Source organism: Micrasema longulum, unplaced genomic scaffold (genome assembly GCF_059751315.1).
Source record: "Micrasema longulum isolate JH-2025_06_02 unplaced genomic scaffold, ASM5975131v1 h1tg000087l, whole genome shotgun sequence".
Classification (NCBI taxonomy): domain Eukaryota; kingdom Metazoa; phylum Arthropoda; class Insecta; order Trichoptera; family Brachycentridae; genus Micrasema; species Micrasema longulum.
Window position 1 is genome coordinate 932,454 of NW_028277293.1, and position 14,135 is coordinate 946,588.

The following is a 14,135-nucleotide window of genomic DNA, read 5'->3' on the forward strand; positions in this document are numbered from 1 at the left end:
GAATCGCTTTTCAGAAAAAAATTAAAAACTCATTTATTTGTGAAAACGTTTCCTGATTTGAAAAGTGCTACTGCTTAGAAGGAATACAAACATAATACATGTGTGTATGGGTAATTTATAAAATTAGTGTGTAAGTGAATAGTAATTAAGAGTAAGCTGATATAATTAAGTATAATGGACAGCGCCCTTGAAGTGATTATTCACGAAAACGGCGCTATAAAAATTGTCGAAATTTATTATTATTATTAATGTAAAGGTGTTGGACTTATTGAAGATTCCCTGTCACAGTCAGTGGAAAGATGCGTTGCCTTGGGAAAAAATGCGAGAAGTTTTTATATGCGGAAAATATTTTAAATGAGGTTTGTGTGCTCATTTTTTTGCATGTACCTTTTAATATTTATAAAATCTTTACATTTTATTTTATTGAATATTAATATGTTTCATAATGTCTAATGACTTGCTTGAAAACGTATGCAAAATGTTGTATTTTTGGTATTTTTATGTTCGTCTAATCAGAAATAAATTTATTTATATTTTTTTAATGGGTCAATCAATCAATAATGTTTTATGTTTTAAAAAAAAAACTTAAAAGCTTTTTGTTTTTTTCATACATTTTTTTTCTTCCTGAGAAACAATTTTCATATTTTTCGAATTTCGATCCATTTTAGCGAGCCTTGGATAATTTTTATTAGTATTTTTTTTGCTTTTCTTATTAGCATAAGCTTAATACGACTTTTGAGACCTATTGCACCAAAAACAAAAATAGTATTTTTTGTATGGAGTGTGACCTGCGTGACACACCCTAACAGACGGTCTTTATAATACTAATTTTTAAATGCAAATTTAAAAACTCATGTTTATGCGTACCAGATTTGTTTTTTTTTGTCTGGCTATGCAATTGTTAAAATCACGGAAAATGTAACCATTTGCATAAATTTGCGTTCTAAACCTAGACAAAATAAATTAACCGCAACATTCGATATATTTAACTGAGTAATAACTGAACGTAGTTATGCAGAAATCAGCCAGTCCACAATTTTGAAAAAATTAGATATTGATGTTATCGGGTGCAGTAAGGTCAATTCTATGTCTTGCTAAAAACAGCCAGACGGCTTTCATACAAAAAATTGTTTTAATCGCCTTCTGAAAATGGTGTCTATCACAAAAACGGCATTTCTGAATTTGCAGAAAATACGCACAGCACAAAAAACATCTTAAAAATTATTGAAACTGGTCAAATATATAATTATATATTTGTTTGTAATATAAAAAAAACTAATATATTCATTGTGTATTATTTGTTAAAGTCAAAAACATTCCAACTGTTGTGTAGATTCGTTTATTCACTAATTTCACAAATGTGCTATTATCTCAGTTTCACTTTTCTATAGCTGGCTGCTTTCTGCATAACTACATTCAATTCGCTATCCGCTTTTAGAGAAGCCATTTCGTTATATTGCACAGAACAAAGGCGTTCCAATTTTTTTTTTTTGCAAGTTTCGGTTTGTACTTGCGATTCTCGACCCGAGTGGTTCTGTGGCTAGTGTTATGGACTCACGGATCAGAGGTCCGAGGTTCGAACCCCACTCTACTCCAAATTGATTTTCATTTTCTAATAGTGAGTTTTATTTACGACTCGTTGAAAATGCCCTCAAAAATTGAAATATTTGGGTTGATAATTTGAACGCAAATATTTTCTTTTAAAAAAAAAACTAGCTATCTTCGTGGTTGATAATCCTAGAATGGTTTTTGCCCGTACATGCGGCTACGTAAGTGGGTGGCGCATTACTACTCTAAGGTTATTTGAGACCTGTCGTCGCGAATTCAAAAAGTCATTTTACGAATAAAAGTATGTTTCGTAGTTATCGCATTTGGTTACCATGCATGCCTATTTCTGTTAGTCAGAAGTATAGGATCCTAAGGGCCACTTTTGACAAAATTACGTTTTGCTGGATTATAGACTAGATTTTTTTTCTCTATCTGAGCCCCGATTACCCGAAGTTGACAGAGTTATCTTCGACTATCTATAAAGAAAAACCGATATTTGTATTTGCATAAACATTTATAATATCTTCGTCGGTACCCTATAATTGGATATGTTTAGAAGAAAAAAATGTATTGTGCTTTCTATACAGAAAACTTAATTTTACTTTTTAGATGAAATTGAAGATACATGTATCTACCATAAACAAAAAAAATTAATTAATCGGACATAAAGATCGTTTTTTGCTTCTCCTGAAAAAACAACAAATAACGCAAAGGATTCTCTATACCTTTAACGCACAGATTTGTGTTCCGGGCACAATAAAGTTCAGTGCGGTGGGAAATTGGCTTTGGAAAATGTTTTCTTGCAGGCGGTGAAAATTAGAACATTTAGATGCAGAGAGAATTATTTAAACAATGTATGAAAAAAAATAGTAAAAATGCTTTAGTAAAAATGGACTACTTTAAAACGTCACAGGTTCTAGTGAACTATAGCGTTGTGATAGATTTCCGGTATTTAGTGTATTTTGTCAGCTACGGGACTCCATTTTTAAATAGTAACACAATTCACCGACGCAACGACAACTCACCGACTCGTGACGTCACGACCGGGTAATTACAAAACTCAAAAAAATCATAGCAATGGTAATACGGTACGTAAAACTATTTTTTTGTTGCTTAATTTGAAAGTCCAAGAACTTCCCAATTATATGAAATTAAGGTTAAGAGGTACATCACAATCATCATTCCCTTTCCAGAAAAAACGGTGCATAGAGTACTGCATTGGTACACTAATCTTAGTGTATCTTGATCATTTTTTAATTACATATTTTTTTTATACGAACGAAGATAATTGGTCTTACGCTCGGGGTACCAGTACTATGAAATATTTGAGTGTAAAAGCAGCATTTTTAAATAAATATTTCATGTCAACCCTGTCGGGAATCAAACCCAAGACCTCTTGCGTGGTAGGCAAACACGCTGACTACTACACCACGGGGCCGACAAGAGGTACATGTCAATAAAATTGATTCTATAAGGTCTACTGAAGGTCGGGTACAGATACAAGTTATGAAAAAAATATTTATTTCCATAATATAATTGGTTTATGTCGTATAATTCGAAAGGTTAAGAGTAGATGTAAGTTGTATAAAAATTGCCTTTAACAAGATCCAAAAACCCAAAATCAGACTCAAAAAGCAACTTAGAAATCTTTCTTGAGGAAGTTACTGAGATATTTGCGGTAAACTTTGAAAAAAGAATTGTGAGGTTTTTAATAATGCTTCACCAACTCAATGGACAATACTAAGTTTGCGGTGTCAAGTAGTATAATTGAAATCTGTTTTTGCAAGATTTAGATACGGTTTTGAATAACGCTATTGTTTGGATAGGTGGGCTTGTATATAAAGTTTGTTTTGGCATCAAAAACTAATTTAACATTTTTGGTGGAGATTTCTGTTTGCTTCTTAAATATGAGTTATACCACTTCACCCATTTCATTCTTAAGTTAATTTGAAAAATGCTAAAATTATGATTGCAAATAATAATTATAATTTAATCTAACTGTACCCATTTAAAAAGGTTTTACATGCTTAATTTTTAGTATACTTTCATATTATATTATATTTATTTTCTTTTTTTTGAAACAAGAAAGGAAGGAAGGCTGATCTGGGGTTATTCTGTGTGCATCCGATGACCAACAGTTTTTTTAGACAGTCGACATTTTTTAAAACATTTTTATGTGTTTTTTTCTCATTATTGTTATATTTTATTTTTTAAAAGTGAAATTATACGATATAAGGAGTGACTTTTCACTGGTACGCTTTTTTTCTCATATATTTTTTTGCATTTATAAATTTATTTATTTACATAAGTCAGTTTATTGTACGTTATTTGAGACATAGGTCCCAACTTCATGGGACTAGAAGTCCTGTGTTGAGATGGGATTAGCAATTAGTTGACACAGACACATGAGTATATCACCACAAATATAGGATCAGAAACATAAAAAATATTTAAAAAAAAAGATGTATACGGTACATCAATATGGTAAACAGTAAACTCAAACATTCGGAAAATCATCAAGGAGTTTCCTACTCAAATCCCTCCCACTAAGGAAAATCCAGTCCTTAACTCCTTTCTTAAAAATATTTTTTGTCCTTGAGAGCTTAGTACCTTCTTCCAAAATATTGAACACTCTCGGTGCGATAAATGAGAAATGTCTCTGAGCAAAAGTCGTACGAGTTTTGGGTATGATATAATTTGTGCTCTGGGAAAACCTCGTACGGACATTTTGCTGAGACCTCTGCTTATTTGTTAACCAGAAGTGTGTAAGCGATTATTTTAGTTACAGTTGTCTCATATCCAGCACTTTCATGTATTGGAACAACTGTTTTGTTGGGTATGTTAAAGGGCGCCGGAATATTGTTCTTAATAATCAATTCTGTAAAATTATAAGAGGCTTTAAAATTAATGCCGCACAACCCCCCCAGCCAGCTATTCCATGGGCTGCAGTGGATTGAAACAGAGCAAAGTACACACTTCTGAGACTGCCAATATCCAGATTGTCTCTAAGAGAGTAGAATAGTTGGCACAGCTTTCTCAACCTAGAGTATTATAAATGAAAAACTATAATTGGCTAATAATTTTATTTTTTTTGTAAATTCTGTATTTTTTTTGTTACAATGGCTGTTGTTTTCTCCACGTATAATTGAACGTAGTTATGCAAAAAGCATCGAGTTCACACTTTTGAAATAAACGAGATATTGGTGGTGTCATGTCAGTGAGGTCAATTGTATGTTTTGCTAAAAACCGTGAGGCCGCTTTCATACAAAAAATAATCAACTTTTGAAAATAGTGTTGTTCACAAATCGGCATTTCTCAGTTTGCAGAAAATACCCACAGCACTTGAAAAATCTTACGGTATACGAGTAGATGCTGATGGGAAAATGAATGCCTCCAGAAATTTTGATCTCTTTAATAAATAAAAATGGATAAATACATAAGTAAAAATACCTGTAGTAAAAATACATGTTTCGAACAGAATGTCACCACATACTTTTAAAGTTTGAATGAGGTATCATTTAATATTAGTTCTGGCTGTTTTCTGCAAAATGCATATTTTAAGTTGTTTATTTATTTTAGCCAGGTCTCCTTTCATACAAAATTTTATTCTTTTTACAGTTTTGAATTTTAAAAAACAGCCTTTAAAATCATTAAAACTGGTCAAAGACATAGTTAAATTCTTTTTTATTATGAATGCATTATTTAGCATTTGGTAAAAGTAAAACAATTCCAACTGTTGTGTAGATTTAATTATTCACTCTTTCCACAAAAGTGCAATTATCTCAGTTTCACTTTTCTATAGCTGATAAAGAAAACAAATGAATGCATTATTTACAAAGTAAAAATCATTCCAACTGTTGTAAAGCTTTGATTATTTACTCTTTTCACAAAACTGCTATTATCTCAGTTTCACTTTTCTATGGCTGGCTGCTTTCTGCATAACTACGTTAAGTTTATCCCTCATAGTAATAATTCTCTAGAGAAATCCTTATGCTATATTGCATAGAACAAAAGCCTTCTTATTTTTTTGTTTAATTTTAGTTTGGTTTTTAGTTTGACAACAAACGTTCAATGGACGGTTTTGGTTTGAGAATTCAATTGTAATTCTCAACCCCAAGTACCTATGGCCCGTTATATTTCTGTAATTTGAAGCTAACTTCAAGGTTAATAATCATAGAATGGTTTTTCTTCTTATACGATACTCTATTAGGTTATTATTCTAAGGTTTCTAAACCGGAAACTGGAAATCCATCATAATACTACTACTACTCTATGAATACTACCCATTGCAGTACTCATCCTTTTAGGTATGCTCGGTATCACGAGTTTGCGGGCCAGAAAGAGCATTGCCTCGCTTATGATGGCTTTTAAACTTCTGAACGGGTATTATTACAATCCCAACATTTTAGAGCGCATCAAATTATACGCACCAAGCAATTATTTATGAGTTAGGCAACACAGACCATTTGGGTTTCCCGAATGCAGGATAAATTTACCATTGATGATGCCTGTGGGAAGAATGATTGGTCTGTTGAACAGTCTACCGAGAGAGATGAATCTTTTCCATGCTGGGATTACCAGTTATAGACTCTTCCTATCTAACTATGTATTATGTACCATTGAGGCGACTAGTGGAATCCCGCAAGGATCCCATTTGGGTCCGATACTTTTTAACATTTTTATTAACGATATTGTTGACGTATTTAATGGTGTCGAAGTTTTGTTGTTTGCTGACGACATGAAATTTTTTAGAGTTATTAACACTATTGATGATTGTATTACTATCCAACATAACTTAAATAAACTATTTTCGTGGTGCTCAACAAATAAACTCCAACTCAATGTACAGAAATGCCAAATCATGAGATTTCACAGAACTCAGTATCCAATAATGTTTAATTACTCTATTGGCAGTTCTGAACTTGTATCCGTTTCCGAAATACGTGATTTAGGTGTTATTTTCGATACTTAGTTATCATTTATTAGTCATATTAATAGCATTAGTAATAGATTACTAAAAATTTTGGGTTTCATAATCAGAACCACTAAAGATTTCAAAGATATTGGTGCCCTCAAAACAATGTTCACGTCACTTGTTAGAAGCATTTTGGAATACAACTCTATAATCTGAGCTCCTCATTATTCTAGGTACCAATATTGTATTGAAAAGGTCCAAAATAAGTTTTTTATGATTTATTAATATTAAATTAGGTGTTGGTATCGAATTCTTAAATTATAATTTGTAACTGTTTATTTTGAAATTTTTAAGACTAAGCGATAAGAGAATTATAACTGATTTATTAAATTTATATAAAATAATCCATTCTATGTTTGACACTCCGGAAATTTTATCACTAATTAATTTTAATGTACCGAAAAGAACAACTCGGCAAACCTACCAATGCTGTGGCAACAATACTTTGACATCATATGGTGAAAATGCTGTCATCAATAAACTTCACACTCTAGGCAATGAGTGACTCATTGCACGTGAAATTTAGTACAAATAAAACTGCCCTTTTCCTGTATTTCATGGATAGAAGCTAGTAGTTACCAAATAGTTCTACATTTTTTTTTCTTTACCATTTAGTACTGATCAAAATTGTTTAAACTTCTTTATTAGTGTCTTTTAAAAAATATATCTGTTTGTTTTCTTTATTTTATTTAAAAGTACAAAATATTTCTCTTTATCATTTTTTTACATGATTATATATTTTTATACATAAATATATACCATTATTTTTAAATAATAAATATATATTTTTTTTTTAATCGCTTAGTGTTATTCGAAATTGTTTTCTTAGTTTTTTTTACTGCCTTAAAGTATTTCTAATACCAAATTATTATTTTATAACAGGTAATATATTTTTTTAAACTGTTTATCTTTTTCAGACTTTTTTAAATTGTAAATTAATTCTTCTTTTTTTTTAAAACGCTCAGTATAACGTATAAGTATACTTACATGTATGTATATTAACTGTATTTGTAACTAATCATATGTAAAAGGCACTAGGTGTCGTTCGTTTCAATAAAATAAAGTAAAATTATGTGTATTAATGACTTTATCATTTTGTTTATTATTGTTTATATGGATCTTAATAATAAATTGTGTTTTTTTAATAATGTTTTTGTAGACACCTAATTATATTATCTATGTACATTGTAATTGGCAGTAGTGCCGTATTGTACATTTAAATAAATAAAAAAATGGTGTTTTATTGGGTAATTTCAAAGTAGTTCATTTTTATTATTTTTTTCATAAATTTTCAAAATGCTTCGACACAATTAAATGCTTTAATTTTTACCGCGCGTCAGAAAACATTTTTTCCATCCAATTTCCGGCAGCACGGAACTTCCCCGTTCTAAAAATTAAACTAAAAATTACGTTACCTGCAAGCTTGTCAATGAATTATTGGGCATTGTCACACAGAAGGCCATGGATCCTTTGAAGGCAATTTCAGGAGTGATCACCAGCAGTAGACCGTAGCCAAGAACGGCCCCAACCATCTGCGCAATGAAATACAGCACAGCCATTGGCCAGGAAATGCAGCCGAATATCAAACCACCCAGAGTTATTGCAGGGTTGATATGAGCCCCAGATATATGACCGCATATCTACAAAATAAAATGTCTTTAAGGATATTTCGTTAATTATTTATTTTACAGAAACAAACAGTAAAAAATGATATAATTACATAAACTAGATATGGTTTAAAAACAGAACAGCAAAGTTTCTAAATAAAAATCATACATTTTAAATTGTGGTACAAAAAATGAGTGTATTTGTATGAGAGTAAGCGTAGAGGTGTGTTTGTATGTATTTCTGTGGGAGTAAGTGTTCAGGTGTGTGTAAGCGCGAGCATCATTAAATAGCAAGTGGCAGTTAATTTTCATTACGTAATAACTATTACATTTGCTAGTTTAAACATTCAAATTGATCCAAATTTGTTTCAAGGGAGGGAAAACATTTTTGAGAAGAGAATATGAAAGTCTAGGCATTTACAGGGCTTACGACCTGTCGTTAGCCGGTTTAAGTGGCCACTTTACACACTGTGTAACATTAACCTTTCTGCCTATATTTGAACATCCACACTTCCACAACTCTTCTATCTGTTGACTTTCATAAGGTCATACGCCCTGTAAATGTCTAGACTTTTAAATTCCCCTCTCAAAAACATATTCCCTCTCTGTTGCAACAAATTTAACTCCCTAGGGAGAAAATTCAGTCTGTTTGCAAACATTTGGACATACTTATAAGATTGTTGATTCAAAATAATTTTCGCTAAAACATTTACAATATATTTATTGCAACAGAGAGAGAAAACACTTTTGAGAAGGCCATATGTAAGTCTAGGCATTTACTGAGCTTATGACCTATCATTGGCTGGTTTCAGTGGCTACCTTTTCCATGGTGTAACATTCACATGTTCAGACATCCACATTTCCTCAACTCTTATATATGTTGACTTTTGTGAAGTAAAGATCTGAAACCTTTATTAATCTGTCTACAAACATTTGGATTTACTCAAAACATTGTTGATTAAACCAACTGGTATAAGAAGAAGTATAAAAACTAGGAAAATTGTTTTCAGGCGTTGCGTAGTAGGTGAATTGGTTCAGCCGGATGAATCTCACCCACATGATAAAGGTTTTATCTCTTTTACGTCACAAAAGTCAACAGATAGAAGAGTTGAAGAAATGTGGATCTTTGAACATGGGCAGAGTGGTAAATGTTACACGCTGTGCAAAGTGGCTACTTAAACCAGCCAATGACAGATCATATCATAAGCCCTGTAGATGCCTAGATTTCCATAATCCCCTCTCAAAAATGTTTTCCCTCGATTTTGCAACAAATTTTAATCTAAATAACTCCCTTGGTAGGAAATCCAGCCCGTCTATAAACATTTGGACATACTTTAAACATCGTTGAATCACAATATATTTTATTTACATTTATTGGAACGCAAGTCCCGACTAAGTGGTAAGTCTTGTGTTGATTTGTTATTTAGTATGTACAACAAAACATAATTTAAAATAACGCATACCACATCAATGAAAGAACAAACATATACGAACATTTTATTAATATGAAACAATAGGGTATTATATATTTTTTTTATTTTGCATAAAAATAGAAAAAAAATAACGATGGTAACTGTCTACTTTTTTTTTTATGTCCACGCGTTAATTTTTTAGAGCGGTTTAAAAACGTATACTTCGAGTTGGCGCCAAAACGACCATTCGGATGCCGAATGGGCTTGTGACGTCACGCGTTACGAATCTGACTGACCATTCAAACAAATTCATACGAATTTGTATAGCCTACTTGTTGTTTTTGTTGTAATCGGTTGTTTTACACTGTTTTAACTAATTAACGTGCATAAAATGTCTTTAGTTATAAGATACAAGTACTGTTTAGTTCCGATGTGCACAAACACTACGGAGAAGACGCCAAATAAAGCTTTTTTGGCCATTCCTAGTACCTAATGAAAAAATGCGGAAAAAATGGTTGAACGCATTTGAACGTTATGAAACGAGATGTTAAAAAAAACAAACCACTCTACTTTTTTCCGTAGGTCTTGTTCAGTACAAATTACTAAATTTAATGACATAGACTGTGGACTATAAAAATTTACTAACAGTAGGTTGTAAATGCCTAGACTTCCATATTCCCTTATTTAAGGTATTCTCCATCCCTGTTGTAATTTGTTTATCTTAATGACTCTCGAGGGGGTGAAATCCAGTCTTATGTCTGCAAACATTTGGACAAACTCAAATATTGTAATGAAACCAACTGGTCCAAGAAGAAGTTTAAAAATTGGAAAATTGTTTTCAGGCGTTGCCTAGTATAACTTTAACTTCACTTAAATCAACAAATGGAAGAATTGAAGAAATAGGGTGTTCAAACATAGGCAAATATTGTAATACATAAGTTTATTGTACATTATTTGAGACAATAAGTTCCAACTCCATGGGATTAGAAGTTCTGTGTTGAGATGGCACGAGCAATTATATCACATAGACTCATGAGTATTTCACCAAAAATATAGAATAAAAAACATAAAACATAATTATAAAAAATATCAAAAAACAGATATATGGCACATCAATATGGCAAACAGTAAACTCAAGCTTTCGGAAAATCATCGAGGAGTTTCCTACTCAAATCCCTTCCACTAAGGAAAATCCAGTCCTTAGCTCCCTTCTTAAAAATATTTTTTGTCCTTGAGAGCTTAGTACGTTCTTCCAAAATATTGAACACTCTCGATGTGATAAATGAGAAATGTGTCTGAGCAAAAGTTGTACGGTTTTTGGGTATGACATAATTCATGCTCTGGGAAAACCTCGTACGGACATTTTGCCGAGACTTCTGCTTATTGTTTGACCAGAAGTGTGTAAGTGCTTTTTTTAGGTACAGTTGTCTCATATCCAGCATCTTCATGTATTGGAACAGCTGTTCTGACGGGTATGTTGGAGGGCGCCGGAACATTATTCTCAATAATAATTTCTGCGGAATTTGAAAAATAATCAAGGAGATTCCAACCCCCCTTTCCCTTGGGAAAATCCAGTCCTAAACCTTTCTCTTGAAAACAGATTTTGTCCTTGAGAGCTCAATGCTCTTCATTGGAAAAACCTTTCGGAGTCCTCTCCTTTTTGTTAGACCAAAAGTGTGCCAATGCTTATTTTAGGTAAGATTGTCTCACAACCAGCACCCAGCATCTTCATGCACCTGAACCTGTTGGAACGGGATTACCAAAAAAGACGATACATATCTATTGATAAAAGTGACGAGAAAATCTACGCACCTACTTATTGATGTGTAATATCTACAGGGTGTTCTTTAAACCCTGTCACTTCCGAAACCACGATGATGAGTATGAGCAAGTAGACATAGTGGCACATTAAAATAAATTTTTAGAACGACTAAAATCTTAAAAAATAAAAGATAAATAAAAAACAAATGGTTGCTTACTCCTGTAGGGGGGAAACGAGGAGGGGGAGGAGGGAGCCTGATACACTGTCAACCGCACGGCTGCCCCCCCCTCGCTTCTCCCATGCAGAAGTAAACAACCATTTCTTGGCACATATACATACTTTATATTTGTGTAATAAGGATTTTTAATTTCTTACATTTGATTAGCTAGGCATTTATAATTAAGTAGTTTTAGTTTTTCTTTTTTATGTTATTGTTTTATTAGTATAGGACTACTTATGCTCTAAAGATAGAAAATCTCCATCTTAGAACAGGTTAAACCATGTTAGATGGAGACTATCATAAACAGAGAACACTCCGTTTTCATTTTACACTAATTGGTTTTATATAGATTCCCTGTTATTAAGTAGGCATATTATTTTTTTGCAATATTTTTTTTTTTTTTTAATATGCTCATATGTCTTTTTGCCCATACTGACCCATAGTTTTACGTTTTGGCTATAAATTACTTTGTAAACGTCGGCGTCGCCGTACGCAACTGCCGATTTGAATTAAATTACGCCGTGTTGTGTTGTTTGTACAGTAGTCTAATTGGAACCATAGTAAACGGTGGCAACCTAGGCCCCAGATAGCAAGAGGGGTTACTGTCTTGGCGTCAGGTGGCAACTGGCCGTAAAACCGACACCGAACTACAAATCTCCTAGTCCGCAGAGTACAAGTCGGACTGTCCCCAAGTAAATGGGACATACCTGTACGGCCAGGAGAAGGAAGAAGAAACAAAGATCTCAAATTGGTGAAGTTAACTGAGGCCAAGAGGGCCGATCAATTAATGCCTTAAGGGCAGAACGCAGACGACGGACAAATACAAATTCAAAGCGTCTTCGTCAACCTGTCATTTAACATATTTCCAAAAAAAACTTACAAATATACAAGTTTTCGTAAATAAAATTCCATTTGACTTTATAGACAATTGACGATGACTCTGATAACCAGGCCCAGGGCTGGTATTCTGAACGTAATTGCACGCGAAGAGATCGCAATGTTAGCGTGTATTTAGTACGTAAAATGCGTTTTTTGCGCGAATACCACCGCAGGCCTGGGAAGTTAACGGAGTAATCTATAAATTAAAATTGAACATGCAAAAAAACTGGCTACCGACGAATATACTTAAAATGTTTATATAAGTATATATAGGTACACATTTTCGATAAGAAAATTCAATTTTACTTTTATAGACCATAGAAGATAACTCTCCTAACTTTCGGGCCCAGCTTGTCTCATAATATTTAAGATTTTACGGAAAACGAGCATCGTAAATAGGTACTCGTGAAAACATTTGTTATGATTACTTAGATATAGCTTCTGAACGATTATAATGAAATATATAAGTTCACGCTGCAACTGTTTAGAAGATAATGTTGTTTTACATAACGGTAAATAACGATAAAATGTGTTTTATCCGTAATGATGTCAAACAAGAGGTTATCTGAATTTCAGGTCAGCGTGGTATCTTTAGAGAGTGACTTATGCTACTGTATAATATATGAGATATTATTAAAGAAAATACTTGTTCTACAAACATTCAAATGATAATATAATTTTTCTATTTACGTATAATTAACTACTTAGATGCAATTTCTTTAGCAATCAGAAAGAGACATAAGAGAAAGGCGAAGACATATAATTTTTAATCAGGAAATTCAGTTTTACCGGAAATTAAATACTAAAAATGGTTTCTCATGCGTTGTAAAAATTAGAGCGTTAAATTCTACGGCGATGTTACTTTAAACTGTATGAAAAGTACATTAAAAATGATTTGAACAAAAAAAAAACTACTCTGAACGACGTCACTAGTTCTTCCTAAACAACTAATAGTAGAGAGTTGTGATAAATTTCCGGTTTACGGGAAGCCAATTCACCAATCCTTTGGTCACTCTCGATAGAAAGACAAACTTTAAGACGTTATAACCATCTTTTGAGCTTTGCATTTATGTTTGAAAGTGCATTACCACCTCTAGGTTAGCCGAAAACGGAGATTTTGGTATGGACGGAAGATTTGTGTCTGAAATCTTGTTTTTTATATATTTTTTTGGAGCCGTAGTGATGATATAGGAATGTAAAAATAAAAAAAATATTTCCCTTGCAAAATCAGTTATTTTATTTTATTAACATAAACGGCAAATCTGCCTTTTACAAACATTTATAATACAAACAAATTTAGATAAATATAAAAAAAAAAAAAAAACATAAATTTCCTTATACCCAAGATTTATTTTTAAAAAATAAACCTAAAAATTATACAAGATTTATATTTAAAAAATGAACCTTAAAATTATACAGCATATTCAGTAGAAAGTTTAAATAATAAAACATTCTACAGTAATACAACAAGAAAATCATAAGTACTGTTTCATACAGCTGGGCAAAGTGAACAAAAACTGTATATATTATGAAATCCATGAATAAATAAATATAATTATTAAATATAATTTTGATGCAGATGTCTTAAGAAAATAAACATTTTTCCTTACACTTTTTATATTCTTCTTGTATTTTAAACTTCCACTCACTTGCTTTTTTAAAGCAATTTAAAAAAAATATATAAATGTTATTTTCGGCTGAGTTTCATTAGGCACTGTTATCGTTGTTATTG

General features: G+C 32.1%; 1 protein-coding gene across 1 annotated transcript in view; it reads right to left on the reverse strand.

Moving 5' to 3' along the window:
* The window catches only part of LOC148284813 (aquaporin AQPcic-like), a 75,290-nt gene that overhangs the window by 12,636 nt on the left and 48,519 nt on the right, over window positions 1–14,135 (reverse strand). The window contains exon 3 of the mRNA XM_088234672.1: window positions 7,939–8,163. Coding sequence (XP_088090798.1) covers window positions 7,939–8,163 — 225 coding nt within the window. The remainder of the gene's footprint in view (window positions 1–7,938; window positions 8,164–14,135) is intronic.